Source organism: Pangasianodon hypophthalmus, chromosome 15 (genome assembly GCF_027358585.1).
Source record: "Pangasianodon hypophthalmus isolate fPanHyp1 chromosome 15, fPanHyp1.pri, whole genome shotgun sequence".
Lineage (NCBI taxonomy): Eukaryota > Metazoa > Chordata > Actinopteri > Siluriformes > Pangasiidae > Pangasianodon > Pangasianodon hypophthalmus.
In genome coordinates this window covers 13,147,169-13,165,964 of record NC_069724.1, presented here as the reverse complement: position 1 = coordinate 13,165,964, position 18,796 = coordinate 13,147,169, and the positions used below count along the sequence as shown (strand labels likewise).

The window sequence follows — 18,796 nt, the reverse complement described above, 5'->3', positions numbered from 1 at the left end:
TGACATCAAATCATGTTACATGTGTATTCTTCTTGTTATAGTGGTGAGCATCAGACTCCTGTGTGTGGGCTGGTTTTGTTTATAATGAACTCTCATGGGTTTTTAAGCTGTAACCCATAGTGTTAGCTAGTTAGCATCATTAGCTGGAGTTAGTAATATTACATACATTTCTTTGAAGGTGGTTCATCCAAACCATTGCCTTACCTCTCTAAGTCAGGGGTTCCCAAACTTTTGGGGCAAACGACCACAAATGGACATTATGAATTTTCTGCAACCCCATTCCTTGACCACCCGACTTATTATTTTAATTCCACATTTATAATTTAGGTCTACTTTAACATTTGACATTTTATAGTAATATATGTGGAATATCCCTTGCACTGACTTACCAGTCTAGTGGGAAGGGTGAACTTGCATTGCTTGACATTTTCAAAAAGTCAGGAGGTGTGTGATATACAATGAATAAAACATGAGGGAGCGTGTTGTTATAGGAAAATAATCCATAGTTGTGGAATGCGAGTGGCAGTGTTCACACACTTATCTGCGTACTTAATATACATTTAGAAGATTGAATGTGACATTTACTAGATGGCACTTAAGAGCCAAATATCCCTGTTCATCTGGTTTCCAAGTTGAACTGTAAGATGTTTAGCGATTTAATGCACAACAGCTTTAAACACACTGATGTGCTCTGTCTCTCTTTAAAACTTTCCACTGTCATCGTGACTGATGTCATGAGCTGTGTCTCAAATTGAAAACTCTGACCTAACATTCAAAAGTATTTACTATTCTAGAAAAAACAGAAGACCTGTACGCAAAACAGAGCTTTTGGTAGGTTAGAAGGGTTTTAAATTCGAAGACTGACAGTAATAGGAAAACTAGTTAGTGTTATTAGCCAATAACGGTCTAGAATAGTACATAAGTATGCGATTTGAGACGCAACACTAGTTTGTTTTAGTGGAGGTAGATGGATGGGGAAATTTGCTCCTTTTTATTGCCGAATTCCTATGCTTATGTGTCAGGAGAATCCATCCATCCATTCATTTTCCATACCACTCATCCAACACAGGGTGGCAGGGGAGCCTGGAGCCTATCCCAGGGAACTCAGGGCACAAGGCGGGGGACACCCAGGATGGGGTGCCAACCCATCCTAGGGCTCAATAGCACACATTCGTCAAAAAAAAAAAAAATCCCAGTCATATTTCAAAATAGGAGCACACGAAGTCTGTTTTTATTGTTACAGTGATATTTCTAATATTAATTTGTAAAATAAATGAATAAAACAAAAGAAGTGATGGTAAGTTTCTCTCACTACATTGGGAACCCTTGCTTTAAGTGACAAAAAACTATTTACTTATTTCTCTTATATAGAAAGACTGACAGGAGGCCCATGTAAACACAGACAAGCACTCTGGGCTGGAATGCAGTTTTCCATCAGGTTTTCTCAGCCACATAATGCTGTTCTACATATTTTCCAGGTGATTTCTATTAGTAAGAAATAAAAAAAAATGACTATTGGACCTTTAATGAAAAGCTCCCTGGTTGCCAGTCCTCTCTTCCACTGACTGGATTCAGCTCCAGTTCATTTGGTTTTCCACCTGCAGTTTCAAATAACCCCACACGCTTACTATAGGATTGATGTCTGGGGATTTTTGTTTGGGGATCTTTGGAAATCTCTACAAATTCTGTATCATGAGATAGATGAACCAGCGTGAAACCACTTGGGCAAACTTGTTATCTCTCGCTTTCCTACACACTCATGAAGGATGATTGAGTTGTATGTTATATTTGATAATGCTAGCCATGTTTGTCTTTCCAAACCCCTCTGCAGTCTTAGCAGTGGGCATGTGAGAGCAAATTTGGCGAGCATCCTAGCCCCATTAGCCTGCATTTAAGTAGCTAATTTGCTAGCGATAGACAATGTTATTGAAAAGTCCAATGCTAATTAACGTTAGATGCCAAACTTTAGTGATTTCAGGTAATGTTTCTGGCTGTTGATTATGAAATCAATACTTTAAATATTGTTAAATATTTAGAAAGTAACCTTATTAGCTAACTATTTCTGCCAGAAAAAAGCTAACAACTAATGTTAGCTACCTAATAGTGTTAACTAAGCTTAGTCTAGACCTCATTTGTATTTCACATAATGTTTGAAGGGCATTTTGTGTGTAATGTAACGTTATCTATCCATATAATTATCTAGACCAACTTGTGTATAAAGTAAAAAGTAAGAAATAAGGTACACCTCATCAGTAACCATGACTGAGAATTTCAGTTGCATTGTAGCAGTAAAACTGACCCAAACGCTGGGTTGTTATCAAATTTCTAACTGAAAAAATAAAATAAAAAGCTGGGTTGTAACGTTAACTACCCAAAAGCTGGGATAACATAATATGAAATAACCCAGCAAAATGATCCAACCTGCTCAGCCCAGCGACTGGTTATACAAATAACCCATTTTTAGAGTGTGGTCACAGGGTGTTGATTAATTTTCTATAACAGCAGCTCTGACAATAGTTTCAGCTGCAAGGCAAATTACAAGTTTATATTAATGCAATGATTCTATTACATCATTGGCTACGTTTACATGCGCATCGAATTCTGTTTAAGGTCTTCGTATTCACATTCTGAATATGACGTTTATATGTTTACAGGCATCAGAATATTCCTGTATACATGGTTGTAAGTATGCCTGAGTTGCCATTCCTAAATACCTAGCGTACATCTAAGCATCTGTTAGCGTACATCTAAGCATCTGTTCCTTGTAGACTGTGCATGTGCATATACACTGATCAGCCATAACATTAAAACTACCTGCCTAACATTGTATAGGTTCCTCTTTTGCCACCAAAACAGCTCTGACCTGTCGAGGCATGGACTCCACAAGACCTCTGAAGGTGTGCTGCGGTATCTCGCACCAAGATGTTAGCAGTAGATCCTTTAAGTCCTGTAAGTTGCGAGGTGGGGCATCCATGGATCAGACTTGTTTGTCCAGCACGTCCCACAGATGCTTGATTGGCTTGAGAGCTGGGGAATTTGGAGGCCAAGTCAACACCTTGAACTCTTTGTCATGTTCCTCAAACCATTCCTGAACAATCTTTGCAGTGTGGCAGGGCGCATTATCCTGCTGAAAGAGGCCACTGCCATTAGGGAATAACATCGCCATGAAGGGGTGTACTTGGTCTGCAACAATGTTTAGGTAGGTGGTACGTGTAAAAGTAACATCCACTTGAATGCCAGGACCCAAGGTTTCCCAGCAGAGCATTGCCCAGAGCATCACACTGCCTCCACCTGCTTGCCTTCTTCCCATAGTTCATTCTGGTGCCGTCTCTTCCCCGGGTAAGCGATGCACACGCACCCAGCACATGATGTAAACGAAAATGTGATTTATCAGACCAGGCCAGCTTCTTCCATTGCTCTATGGTCCAGTTCTGATGCTCATGTGCCCATTGTAGGTGGACAGGGGTCAGCTTGGGCACGCTGACCGGTCTGCGGCTACGCAGCCCCATACGCAGCAAGCTGCGATGCACCGTGTGTTCTGACACCTTTCTATCATAGCCAGCATTAACTTTTTCAGCAATTGGTGATACAGTGGCTCTTCTGTGGGATCGGACTAGATGGGCTAGCCTTTGCTACCCACATGCATCTATGAGCCTTGGGTGCCCATGATCCTGTCACTGGTTCACCGGTTGTCCTTCCTTGGATCACTTTTGGTAGGTACTAACCACTACCTACCGGGAACACCCACAAGACCTGCCGTATTGGAGATGCTCTGACCCAGTCATCTAGCCATCACAATTTGGCCCTTGTCAAAGGTTACCCATTTTCCCTGCTTCTAACACATCAAGTACTGTCTGTTCACTTGCTGCCTAATATATCCCACCCCTTGACAGGTGCCACTGTAACGAGATAATCAATGTTATTTCACCTCACCTGTCAGTGGTTTTAATGTTATGGCTGATATCTCGTTTCAGTGGATTTCCTGAATAAGGTGTTATTTATTTATATGCAACAAATTTCCAATTCAAACAGGTATATTCCAAGGGTGGGAATCGGAATTTCAGAAATCAGAATATTGTCTTAATCTGAATCGTGCAATCGGATTGCTGCGTTTACATGACTCAATACTAATTAAAATATTGTCAAATTCCGATTAATATCAGAATATTGATGTGCTTGTAAACGTATCCATTGTTTCTATAGCAAGAGCTCATTCACAGGGACATATATGGTGAACACTCCACATAATCTAAGACTAATAATAAACAAATTAAAAAAATATTTTAAAAAACCCTATGATCATTGAAATTGTGAAACTGATTGTGAAATTGTGAAATCTTGTTGTTTATTTAGCATTATGGAAGGAGTCTCCAGTGTCAGCACTTTCTAACAGTCAGAGGTAAAGCAGTAACTTTAAGTTTTCAGACATGGGAAAGTTTTCTCATTGTTGATTATTTTCCTATAACAGCACATCCCCAAATGTTTTATTCCTTCCATTATTCACATACTGGATATGTCTGTGGATTGTATCAGCTTATACATACACAGCCATATATCAGATTTCCATATCCGGCTGATTATCCGGAGCAGGTGTGTTAGCTTGTGGTTTAGGAAGGGTAAGAAGGTAGATTTCCAGAAACGCGAGTGATGAGTGCTGGTGTTTGTAGTGAGTTTCCAGAAGCAGGCGCTATAATTCTAACTCGCAAGCTCGTGCTCCCCTGTTTCCTGCGGCACAGTGGTACAGTCCAGGCTCTGCCTCTCTCCCTATGGAGTTGTTGCTGAGGAGCTTTCAGACTTTAGGGCAGTGAGAGAGGAAGAGAGAGAGAGAGAGAGGGAAAGAGAGAGAGTGTGTGTGTGTGTGTGAGTGAAGCGGGCGTTGACATGGCGCTTGGAAAGACTGCCCGTTATCTCAGGAATAACCCGAATCAACCGGGCACACATTTTACACTTCTGATTCTTCTCGGCTTCGCATGTGGTAGGTGTTTTTATTCTCTTGTCGGTTGTTTTTTGTTTAAAGGTACAACTACGTTGCAGTAGAGTGGCTGTTTGGCAAACTATACCCATGCATACAACTCACTCAGTTGTTTTGAACTAGATTCCTGGGGAATAAACTAGCATGCAGAGGTTTTTTTTTTCCTTCTCTGTAATGACTCACATGTGTTTTGTTGGACAGAGGAGTGGACTAATGTCCCACATTTGGGGCACGCGGATGATGTCCAGCCATGTGGACATATCGGAAAAAAGTTGACAAGGCGGATATACTCCAGCCGTAACTTAGTTTGCACGAGCCGAGCAGCCAATTCTGCTTAGATTTCTTGGCCTCTTTCCAAGTAGTTTTTTTTTTTTTTTTTTTTTCCTCCGTTAACTCGCGGCACGAGCTCGCGTGTGTCGCGCGGCGGCGGCGGCGGAATCTCGCGCGTTGATTGTGGGATCTCCGGCTGCCATGGAGACGAGCGCGAGCGACAGGAGCCGTAACCGCGCACCAGCTCGCGAGCTGAACAGGCACAGAGTCAGAGCAGTGACGCCACACCACCCCTCTGACATGCTGCCATGCTGCCATGCTCTCAGCACAGGCTTTAGATGGACTTCTTAAACTACAGCAGAAATCTGGAAACTGATGAAGCAGACAATTATAGTTCACATCTGCACTCGTTTTTGGCATTCATACCGCACGTGCTCAGTTCGAGGTTTATTGCAAAAATCCATTTTTTTCCCCCTCACATGATAGATCACATTATCATATTTATCACTAGTCTGAAGAAGAAACTTAAGCCCTATTAGGACTGGATTAGTTTTACTTGGGGAGGTGGTGTAATGATGATGATGATGATGATGATGATGATAATAATAATAAAATTATTACCAGAGTATCTCTGGGATTTTAGTCCTGTTCAAATCTGTCATGTAAGTAATTTTTTTTTAAACAGACTGTTAGTGCAAACTTATGGAAAGATTATTATATTTTACTTTTTATAAAATGACCAATAAAAATAACCCCGGGTAAGATATATCTCGACTGAATGTACATGACTGTAAAGATTGTTATATATCCTGTGGCAAAAGATTAATTGTAAATACACTCCAGAAAAGCTTGATCTGATTTCTATCATCTCTCACCGAACCCAAAATGAAGCCGAGCATCAGCCAGGTTTAAAACACAGAACAGTAAAGTGTAGATATACATGGTGTTTAAAAGGATGTGTCTGAGAAGCAATGCTTACTTGGTTTTAGGGAAGTTATTCCCTGCGTCTCAATTCGCCTACTATCCATCATAAATAGTATCCGAGATTAGTATTAGTGTGTCCCAAATCGTAGTATGTTGAAATGAGTATCCCAGAGGTACCCGGATGGTCTACTACTTCCCGTAGATTTATGATATGTTGATCCGCGGACACTTTTTTTGACATAATATTGCCCACAATGCCTTGTGCAATGGAGGAGGAGTTTTGTGACAGTTTGCTTCACTGCATTTAAGGACACATTTTAGAGAGGTGTAAATGAAATATGGAAAAATAAATCGATGGAATGGTAAATTAAATTATATAGTAGAAATTATATAAGGAATAATGAATGAAGAAAAGCTGAAATGCAGCAAAGAGTTTGTTTACGGTGACAGTGTTCTCTTCCAGGCAACAACATTCTCTTCTGTTACATGATATGTTAGTATGTCCCAGTACTTGCATAGTCTGTTTTTTGGTATACTTCTTTTATTCACAAAAGAGTACATACTTTTAGTGCATAGTATAAGTAGGCAGATTGAGACGCAGGGATTTAGTTCCTAGCACAGGTACAGGCTACATGCAGGTTAAGTCATGTGACCTACTAATGATCAAATTTGCACGGCCATGCCCACTACAATAAGTGTTTATTATAAAAGACAAATTAATTTGTATTAAAATGAGGTGTTTTGTAGTACGCACTGATTTTTTTTTTTTTTTTTTTTTTTTTTTTTATAACATGCATGCATACACTGGAAGTAAAATCCCCTACAAATATTATTTTGCACATAAAAAAGGAGAAAGATTAAATGGAACAGTATTTTTAAAAGTTGAGCAATCATAAACGGGAAGTGTGTATCTTCAGCTTGTGTATTTTGGGTTTAATTGATGCATTTTCTTTTAACATTGCTAAACCACAATGTAGAATTATGTTACATAGTGGTAAATAAGATGGGTGAAGTTAGAGTAACTTGATAGATCACGTAGCACCTGTCACGCATGGTCTCTAAGCCAAGAGAAATGTCATACAGTATAATTTTAGATCACTGATGAATTGCAATATCTGCAAGACTATTAAAAAATACCAAAATAATTTATCTGGGGAAGCATGGAATTTAAATTCACCTATTCCAGATATGGAAAAGTATGGATATTCAGAAAAAAGGTGAGAAAAAGTAACTTTCTGTTGAGTTTAGACATTACCTTATTTTCTGTCGATTTCTTATTTACAGTTAATGACCTTTAGAAATGTCAAGAAAACTGAACAAAGAAAGTATGGACAGCTTTAACATCTGGAAAAATGTCTTGAAAGTATTTGGAGGAGCTGATTTGGATAGCAGATTTTATGCATTGTTATTTAACTCGGTTCTATTTCGTGGCAAAGTGTAATTAAATTCTAAGGAACATTTTTTTAAATGTAGCACTCAAACTGCAACTAGCTTCATGAAAGTTTTATTTCAGTACGAAAGCTAGAGCATGAAGTTTGCCTTTATGGTAACAATCAGTGAGTCCATATAATTAATTCTCACCAGCGCAGTATTAAGACAGATGTCGAGATTTGTGTTGGATTTCAGTAGCAGAGGCAGAGTTGTATAGAAAATGTAAGATTGAATGTAATTTTGCGGTTCTTGCGGTCAGCTTTTGACAGCTTTTATTGTAGCCTTGTTGCAAAATGTCTGAAAGACGAAATGAATGACTGCAGCTGGTGAAAGTCATTAATTTGTAAAGCGAGTCTGAATTTCATTAAACAAAAGTTGATCTATTTAGCTTTAAGTGTGCACCGTAGTTGGTCATTAACTCCACATTCTTGTGTGAAATGACAAAAATCAGACACAGGGTTGACTCTAGCGTTGCTTAAGAAGTGATTCCCCAAGCCATATGATTCTCTTTTAAAAATAAAATAACCCCCAAAAGTGTAGTTGCCTAGAATGATGTGATTTTATACACAAGCACGCAAGCACGCATGACTTCCCACCTGTCACCAAACACGGACAAACTGAGCTGCTTTCTTTAGGGACAGGAAATGTAAAGCATCAGTGTGGGTCTTGTGTCCAGTTGCCGGGTTTGTATAAACAGATCAACACCTTCTGTCAGGCCGGACAGAGTGAGTGGTTTGTTCAGTTTCACCTACTGCTATTTACCACTGAATTCCGCCATTGTCCATTCTGGTTTATTGGGCTCATGGATGGGAACAATGTCACCTCTGTGTGTGGCCACCATGCTGTTTAAGCAAACATTTGTCCACTGATTGGGGATGTTTGCAAGCCATGCTTGTCTTTTCCTATTTAAAGTGTACTGTGGCACTGATTGTGCAGGTATCGTGGTTTGTAGGTCTATTTTATGGTTTAAGTAGCAGTGATCTTTGCCCTCACTTTCTGCTTTCTGCTTTTTGGGACATTATAAAACTGTTAATGTAAAAAAAAAAAAAAAAAACAAACCAAAAAAAAAAAAAAATACAGGTCTCTTGTTGAAAAGATGAGACCAAAATTTAAATTTTGGTAAAAAGTGTAAATTTTGGGGGCATGAAGTTACAGAAAAATATTATTCAATTCAGCAGTAGGGTTGTGTGATAAAGCAGAGTTACTGTGGTTATTGTTTTACATGAAGCTGAAGCTGTGTTGAGCTTCAGATAAATTTCGTTATTTGTGTTATAAATGCTTAGTGTCAAACTTTGTTTATATTCATTCATTTGTTCATTTGTTTATATCATTTATTTGTCTTTTGTTTATTTAGATTATAGAGACAGTATTTATGAGTAGGATTATAGGAATTTGGCCTTTTTCCTCTTCTTTTAGTGCATTAATCCCTGTGCTGTTTTCACATTAAGCATTTATTGAGAATTTTATACTGCATCCATGCCTGTCTATTGAGTATATGTGTAAAATCAATGGGCTCAAAGGTCAGGATAGTCCCAGAATCCACGTCTCTGTCAGGGTGACCCTAAGGCTGACGGGGTCGGCCGCTGTGGCTGCCTCCTGCAGGTATCTCACACAGGCCTGGTCATTAGTTGCTCTGGCATGAATGATGGCAGCAGGGGAAAGAGCAGCAGGGCGGGGGAGCAATGAAACCACAAACCTCAGCGTCTTCCTGTTGGCCTGTTTCACTGCACACAATCTCCTCCTTAGACCTAAAGTATGTACCCTCCTTGTTTTATAGAGTAATTTAGGTCTCTTGGGTATCCGACATAGCCCGGAAATGACTGATGTCTATTCTCAGGATGTACTGATCCATCTGAGTCTCGAGTATTGAGCTAATATTGGCCTCAAACTGTGCATCACTAACGGATCAGATCTGCTAAATCTGATCCGCTGCTTTATTTGTTATCCCTGCCATAAATGGATGCAACATTGTTTTAGTTAGAATATTTATTTTCATCATAAGCAAAGAGAAAGGTACATACAGAGTATCCTCACCCTTATCTTTGTAAATTATTTATTTATTTATTTATTTTTTAATTTATTTTTTAATTTATTTTTTTATATTTTTAAGATCTCAAAAAAAAAACTGATTCACAATATGGCCATTCAGTTACCTGGCTCATACACACACACACACACACACACACACACACACTCACTAATATATATATATATATATATATATATATATATATATATATATATATATATATATATATATATATATACACACACACCCCCAGCTGAAACAGAGCTGCTCAAGCTGAGCTTTTTTAATTAAGGGGAACCCACAAACCATATATAGATTTAAGAGAGACTATGGGGGAGGAGGGCAGTTGGGTGGAAGCAGCCAGCTTGCCGTGGTTTTGCTCCAGTTGCAGTTCACAGGCAGCAGAGGACTCAAAAAAATAACAAGCTGCCCCTTTAAACAGCTACTACAATTATTATACAATTATTAAAGTTAGTGGAAAAAACATTAGATCAGAATCAGATATGGGAATCATATTGAAAATGTAAATAACATGGAATCTCCACTGATTGCACATACAGTAAACTCCAGAATTATTGGTGCCCTTGGTCAAGATGGCTTATGAAAAATGTCTTTGTGGTTAATTAGCTTAATCTCACACTGTCAGTAAAATAGATTTACTTTAGTTAAAGGATAGATTTCTAAGAATATAACTATCAAAAAAGTTTTTTGATGACAACCATGTGTCAGAATTATTGGCACCTCTAGAAATGTCACTGAGGCATGTCATCATGTATATTTTATTTTAAAAGAAAACTTGCATATCAGTATTTATGCAAATGACTTGCATATCAGTATTTATACTCAATATATGATCTTCAGTGGGGCAAAAGATTCATTTTATGATTACATTCTTAGTTGAATTTTTTGGTTTAAATTACTTTCATCATCATTTTTCGCTTTGGTTAATGATTTCCTACATTACCCACATTGCTGTTCAGCTACCTGCTGTGGTGCAGTGCTATTTACTGCTCGCTTCATCTTTACATAGGGAGGGTGATGCAGCAGCAGTTTAGTCCTTTAGCCTGTCCAGCTCTCTCACCTCCACATCTGCACACTCTCCTCAAACAGATCAGCTTCCACAGTTTCAACTTTCATGCTAAAAAATGAAAATGGTGAGTGAGAAGAAAGCTCTTGCTCTCTTGTTTTTAGGAGCTCATAGCAATACCTGACTGTTATTCCTTATGTTTGAGATCATTGAATAAAATTGATCCTAATAAACACCACTGTAACTGTGCTAGCAATAACAGTAGCCCCGTGACATCAGCACATCACACAACCACTAAGTTCTCTCAGAAATAATGGACCAACAAACAAATTAGCATGTTTTTCTTTACATTTGCCTGACTGTTTAGGAACTCTTAAGTGGTTATTCATGACTCTGTTTCACTGGGGTTTATTCCCTTAGTCATCATCAGGGGTTGCGTTAACAGAGCATTTTTTTTTTTCATCATTTACTGAATTTTAAAAGCACTGACAGAAAATTGTGAAGACCATCCATCATTTGAACAGATACAAAATGAGGCATTCAATCTTGGTGTGCATGGGATTCGTCTTCCGTCCTTAAAAACAGGACATCAAAACCATTCTAGCAGTGGTTTTAAAAGCACAAAATCCCTCTGCGTGCGCTCATTCAGCACCAGTGGCATAACTGCGGACTTTCATGTTTACACATGTGGTAGCATATATAGTAGCATTTCAGAACTTCAGGTGAGGTAGTGAGTAACGACACCAGATACAACACACAATCATTGCAGCATCCCTAAATGCACAAATAACAGGTGAGTGTATTAAGAGGTGACACATACATCTGTAGCATTTCAAGAGTCTGGACAGATCAAACATCTGTTGTCCAGTGAAATGTTTGACAACTTCAGAAAAGCCAGCAGTGTGTGTGGAAACAGCTCCTGCTACAGACCCCCAACTGCACAGCTAGTTTAGTGGTGTTGTGTTCATTAGCAACTGTGGCTTAAAGGAACTAGGAAGTAGTTATCTAGCCAAGTGAGAAAATGCTTACATAGTGCTTACATTAATCTCAAGGTTCAAAGTTCTTTGTCATATACGTTACATACATGTGATGTATTAATGTAGTGATATGTTCTTCCTTATTGCCTCGTCCCACAGTGCAACAGTGACACACAATAAAACAGAATATAATAAAACCAAATATAATAAAAGCAGAATATAATGAATAAAATAGAAAAATAAATTGAATAATCTAGAATATACCATGAATATACCGGATGAATTTGCTGTTACTCAAGCATTTCCTTACCGAATCGAGGTTCAAAGTGGCAATGGGAACACTGCTATTCTTTACCGGATAGGACGGCACAGTCATTATGAGAAAGGTCTGAATTGTTCAATTGGTAAATTGAAAAGAAAAAAAAAAAAGATTAAAATAAACTTTGATGGAATTTTTACAGCCCTGTCAATCAACATGCCGGATAATGACTTACTGTAACGCACCCTCTGGTCATCATTGTCAACGTGGGAGGGGAACGAGCCTCACCAGTAGCTTAGAGCCGCAGTTAAATTCTAACACAGGGGCAGGGAATTAGTCCTGGCATTCAGCTCCGTGAGTCCCACTTAACCTTCATGCTCTTTCTGTTATTTCTGCTCTTTGTTTACTTTCATTTCCAGTGTAGGAATGGATTTGGCCATTTTTGTCTACTAGTTTCTTTTCATTTGGGTCAGTAATGGCTCAGTGGTTAAACTGCTGTGCTAGTGACCAGGGATTTGTTAGTTCAAATCCCAAAAAAACAAAAAAACAAAAACGCTATAAAGACCCTCAGCCTGTTCAGCCCTGTGCTTGGATCAGATTCTGCCTCCTAACCAGCGATGGATAAAAGCGGCTCCCAGATGAATAAAAGTATTTACAAGTCTTCGTTTGTTCAGTTCCCTCTCACATCTTTTTGTTATTAATCCTGAACTCTTTCCATACGACTGACCTTCACTCCCTTTTCATAGAAGTCATTTGACAGTCTGACATTTGGAAAATGCAAGTCAGAAGTTCCTCTTAAACTGAACGTTCTCAGAACGCTTGTAGAACGTCTGTAACCTTAAAGATCACCTCAGACTTTACATGAACTTGCTAATGGACGAATGAAGCACGTTTGCATTGCTTGTTCTTTTTCTTGAGTCTTTGGTTCCGTTCTTCCTCATCACTCATCTCATCTGCTGTTTCTTTTCTCAGATCAATAAAAGCACTAAAAGGTTACGCTGGGTCGAGACATCAGCAGCGTTAGCTAACTCAATCCTTCAGCACTTTTCTTGCTCCTCCTGTGTTTAGAGCTGCAGCTCGGCCTGCTGTAGCTATGCCCATTAGGAGCACTTTCATGGGCTTTCCAGTATGTTATGTTATGATGTTGTCATTAGTGCAATGTATAGTCTGGCTTTGCAAAGGCAGAAGCATATGTAATAGGCATTAGATCTTTCTCGGTACGAACCAGTACACAGCAGTCTTACACAAACTAATGAACAGCAGTCAGATGGGATGTGGGGATGAGAAAAGGAAACATTATTTCATTATTTATGACTAAGCCAGACTGTGCATGGAGGGAAAATGGAGTTGGATCAGGAATGTTTTGCGGATGTTTTGTTCCCTAGTTGCTCGATCAGAGATGTTTTCAATTGGTAAGGGCTTGTATGAATAATGAATGACCTCGTTTTATATCCAGCCTTTCAAATGGGTTCCTAAGAACTTAGCAGGAAGGTCGGAGGCTCTTTAGCAGAGTTATCAGCTCGCCTTTTCTATCAACCATGACTCGGTGAACATCTCGCAGTTCCTGTGTACTGAAGGGTTAAATGAAGACCAGCCCGAGCCAAAAATAGTATCTTTATTTAAAGCTGAACCCTGCTTGTGGATTCTCGGTTGTGGAGTTGTTTGAATTCAGTAAGTCACTGTACCATAGACAGGCTGTAATTAAAACCATCTGGGTAGAGGCCAATTATTCCAGCCTACTGTAAATCTTTTACGTGTGTGTGTGTGTGTGTGTGTGTGTGTGTGTGTACCTTTGCCCTACAGCTACGGCTTTCACTTTGTAGCCACTTTTATTATCTTTCTTCATCAATATTCCAACACTGCCTCATTATAAATGAGTATACTTCTGGATTGATGGAAGAATCATAAAGATAAGAAAAGTTGCTTTTTGTCGGATCACTCTACCATAGTGCTAATTTCTGCTAGCGTTCCTGCGCTAGTGCTAAGCTGCAACTGCAGCAAATTCACAAATCGCCATAACTGCTGGAGTAGCACACCTACTGTAAAAACTATTACGTAGGTTTTGTTTAGTCTATTTGTGTGGTGGAAAACAGCGTCTATACCAAGAAAGTACTTTTACAGTGTGTGGAAGAATAGCTCATGAACCCTGCGTAGAGCACTACAGGTTTACAAAATAAAGCCACGTAGCACTAAAGGTGCAATAATTGCAGTAAAATAAGAGGAATAAATAAAAACTGTAATACCGTATAAATGCTAGTTTTGCAGCTTGGCCCGAGCCACACAGAGTTCGCCCTTTCTGCATGTACAAGAATACAGCAAACAAAAACAACGTTCAAAGCTTTAAACAAACACCAAAACACAATAGCCCTCAGTCTCGTCTCGTCTCGTCTCGTCTCGGAGGTTTGCCATAGGTGTTTTGGGAAAAACTGTCTGACTCCAGACAATGTTCATTTCAACTATGTCCATTACCACAGAGTTAGAAAAGAACATGTGCTGGATTGAGTTTCCATCCACAAAAACAAGGATCTGAGCACAAAACAAGTGTTTATGTCTGTTATACAAAAGGCTTTGTGATGAACAAAAGAAGGCAAGTTTTTCTGTGTACTGCCTGTTTCCATGGATCAAGAGCAGATTTCGGTGTTGTGACACGGCAGGATTCAAATATGAATGTAGTGTCAGAGACGGACTGGTCAGACATGGAGTTTAGAGGTTTGGCATCCATTCCTCACTTTTTTTGGTACTGTCTGACATGACAGTTGGGGGAAAAGAGAAGAATAATAGTGTTGGTGATGACTAAAGACAAGCTGAAATCATAATTTTTCTTTAAAATCTTGTTAGCCTGTGTCCTTGGTCAGATTGTCCATGATTCATCTGTTCTAGTCACATAAGACAGAATTCTTCTTTGTCTGTAATCTTCCGCTAAAGTACAGTGACTTCGTCTAGCGTCTACACAGGATCTAGTAAAAGAACCTTTTTATGTAGAATAATCATTTTATGTCATGATTTACCTCCACGTTCCCCCGGGTTACTCGAGATGTTTCTGAGGGTGAGCACAAACATTGGCCTCGTCCTTCAAGTCACCATCTCTGTTACCAGCAGGAAAGACAGACTCAAATAAATATGGCTGCATGTGGCTCCAATTTATCAGATTTTTCTTCTATCTTTACTTCCTTTTGTCTGACTCCAGCAATCAAATACTGATGGATAAAACCAAAATCCTGCCAGCCCAAATATGCCACTTTTCTCTCTGAAATATGTCACATTGCAGAAAAATGATGGATATGATTGATGTCATGACATGCTAAATGTATAAATTAATCTTATACCTTTTGAAGTGCTTGGAATTTTTTAAAATGATTTGTCATTTTGCCATACATTTAGAATTTTTTACTTTTTTAATACCCAAAAACATGACCCCACATGCATATTGGCACAAAATCAGCTATAAATGTGATGCTACAACTGTGTAGCAATAATTTTGAAGCCACCGGTAGGTAAAAATTGGGGGGGAAAACACAAAATTGCCTTTAGAAATATACTTACTGAAAAACACTTACATTATCAAAATGATCGAGATGTAAAACGCTCCATAACAGACATAATTAATGTGTCCCAAATGTATTAGTTGATGCTCCTTGTATCTGATGAGACATTTCTCTTTGTTTTTGCCATGTATGGTGTATTAAGCATTGTAATATGTTTGGGAAGCAGCCTTGGTATTCAATAAAATGGCATATTAAATGTGATGCGCTAACGGGTTTGAGTTGGAATTTTTGTCTCTTTTCCATTTGAGAAAAAAAAAATACTGTCACTACACACGAGAAATAATTTATCTTGATTTGTAATCGCTGCTGATAGCTGAAACGTAATTTTGAGACCTCATAAAGTCTCAAAAATAAATGTGAAGAGTCTGGCGCTATTTAACCTCTTAGTTTATGCCAAAGCTAACCAGGCCTAAGCTAGCTAGTTAATGCTCCAAAATGTGTGGAAACATGTTAGCCATATTGAGCTAAATACAATACAGTTTGAATTCTGCAACACAAAGCTGTCACACTTGGGAGAACGCACCATCACCTCATATTAAAACACCTGTTGGGTAAAAAATGAAGATGCTAGCCAGATTCAAATTTCCACAGTTATATGTATGTCATGTGGTCATACAGACTTGACCACGACACGCCCAGTAGCCTCAACGTTAGCTAGATATCAGATTTGCAGATATCAGGTTCTGTAAGATGCAAACACAGCGTACTCAATAGACGTATTATGAGATCAGCTGTTCTATTAAAAGGAATGATGCCACAGAAGCACTTCTTGAACTTGAGTCTGGTATTAATCTCAGAAGAAAGGTGCTGAATTACAAGCAAAAGCTCCGAGCTGAGCAGCTGTCTCTCTGTGGGTGGGTGGGAGGCAGGCCTTCTGTCATTGCAGTGTTGTCGGATGTCCTTGACATATCCACCTTTTGTCTTGTTCCTGACCTCCTCCTTCCTCTACTTGGTGGTGGAAGTGGATGGATACTGGTGGTGTCATTGTGATCATTTCCGGACAGCATGTCACTCTGTAGGATAAGGCAAACCCCCTAAATCCTGTCTGTGTAGATGGAAAATCTGTTCATAGACCCTAACTTTTACTTCAGCACCTCCTGGTTGTGTCGTCTAGTTTAGTGATTGTCCTGTCAGTGTTCCCGTAGTTGAGCGCATTATTGTTTCCTGTGCTGAAGCTTTGGTAAAGTCCTAATTCCTCAGACAGGCCCGCTACATGTTTGGAAGTTTACTCTTACCAAGAAACCCAGTAATTTGTTTTGGTCAAATCAATCTACCATGGATCTAATTTGTGCTAATGTCCCTATAAGGTTGTCAATGCTATGCTAGGGCCAAGCTGTAACTGTATTAAATTCACAGACTACCGTAACTGCTGGAGCGGCACGCCTACTGTAAAAACCTAACACAATAAATGAATTAAAAGATCTACTGTCACTTCTCAAATAGCTGATCTACTGTAAAAACTGTAGCAAATGAACAAAATATCGTAACTGCTAGAGTACTATGCCTACTGTAGACACACGTATTACAATAAGACTAATGCAAAAACTATCATGTGTCCTGCACTGCATACAAGCTAGAGTGCTAAATATGTTTTATAGTCCGGAAAATACTGTAATTATCTGTCTGTTGTACACGTTCACATATCGTCAGCAGTCTCTTTGCTCGGTCGTGATGAAAGGCTTGGCAGTGAGAGTGGGAGATGGAGAGGATGGTTTATCACTGCATGATGTAATGACTGTAAAGGCAAGACCCAGTCATAATTCTAATATTCAGGATTAGAAACTGTTTTGTTTCTGTTTCTTGGCTTATTTGTTGCCATAGAGTCCCGTTCACTACAGATCTTGTTTTGTCCGACAGCAATGTGTCCTAATTACCTCCCTGTCTGGCTCAATTGCGTAGTCCTGTGTCACCAAAATGTCCCATTCCATAGGACTTAGTCATCCTTTTTTCAGTTTGATGCATACTGTCCCCGTTCTCAGAGCTGTCACTAGCTCTGCATTGTGTAGAGGTTCACACTATTTCTGAGTTGAAAGACTCGAACGCTCACAAAGAACTGTCTGTGGGATGATGTCCAATTTTTTTCACTGTCGCTTTTTAATGAGGCTTCTGTGAAGTCTGTGTGCGAGGGATGATTGATGTGCTGAAAGATAACATTCAGTAATAATAAAACTCAGTATATGTGCATATTGTCACGTCATATTGTTACACTTAAATAATTAAGCGTATTTTTATTAGCTAAAATAGTCTTACCAGTGAAATATGAACAATAGAGTTACATAAAGCACAGTGCTTGGGAGTAAATTTACTAAATTTACTAAAGCATGTTGTTTGTAGCTATGTCAGTTCCAAAATGTTGGCTGATGATTGATTCTCATTCATGTAAACTTGTGATTAATCCTTTTTTTTTTTTTTTTTAACTAAAATGTATAAAACTCATTAACAACCTGAAATGTTTATGTAGGGAATAAAACATGACGTGGCATGCTGTTGTAAAAATAATCAGCATGGTGTGATGAAGCAGAGTTACTGTTACCACCCCAACACTTACTGATATAACACCACATCCTGTTGTAAAAATGGAAAGAAGTGTTTTATTTCAGTTATACCACAGCAATTTGCTATTGATCACCAGCCTAGTTAAGTTACTAAGAAAAAAAAACCTCATCGTATCATGTTAGCAAGAAACCGCAAGGCATAAACTCCTCCTGAAGACTTTCCCTTGTTGGAAAGCTAAAAGTTACAGCTTTACCTATTACTGCTACAAAGCACTGACAGAACACGGAAAATGATTATGCATTTTAGATTTTAATCAGTTAATCTGTGCCCACCAGATCCTTTTTAACAGCATATTACAAAAACTGTGTTAATAGTGCACGTGCAAATCACAAGTTTACATTGTCAGTGCTGGAAATTAGCCAACGTTATCTGAGCAATTAATTAATTATCTGCATAGTGTAATTATGTGCAATTTTAACAATAGTCGCTACAACTGTGTTTCATGTCGCTAACACTGCTGTAGTAGCTGTTTTGAACTAGGAAGTGGAATTTTACGTGGCGAAAACAGACGAGCGGAGTGATGCAAACATACAGTGAAACGTCCCAGTGCTGTTATGGTAAATATCAGCACACTTGGAGCGCTGCTCGACCAATCAAATTAATGGACTGGAACTAACTGTTGTGTAATGAACTATGTGAACTCACTGAACAAATGAACTTTAACAACATTTATTGATATATGACTACATTTATGAGATGACGTGATTGCGATTAACAGATATATTCCACGAATAGATCATATGACTGTGTCCAGACTCGTCTCATTGGCTATTTGATGGGCCGATAATAAACTATTTTAAAAATTC

General features: G+C 38.8%; 1 protein-coding gene across 2 annotated transcripts in view; it reads left to right on the top strand.

The window, feature by feature from the left end:
- The first annotated feature begins 4,788 nt into the window (after window positions 1-4,788).
- The window catches only part of nectin3b (nectin cell adhesion molecule 3b), a 57,319-nt gene continuing 43,311 nt past the window's right edge, over window positions 4,789-18,796 (top strand). Inside the window, exon 1 of one of the 2 annotated variants that reach the window (XM_034311220.2) lies at window positions 4,789-4,975. In XM_034311220.2, the coding sequence (XP_034167111.1) occupies window positions 4,882-4,975 (94 nt within the window). In that variant the 5' untranslated portion in view covers window positions 4,789-4,881. The remainder of the gene's footprint in view (window positions 4,976-18,796) is intronic. The other variant, XM_053240139.1, reaches the window with a different exon arrangement.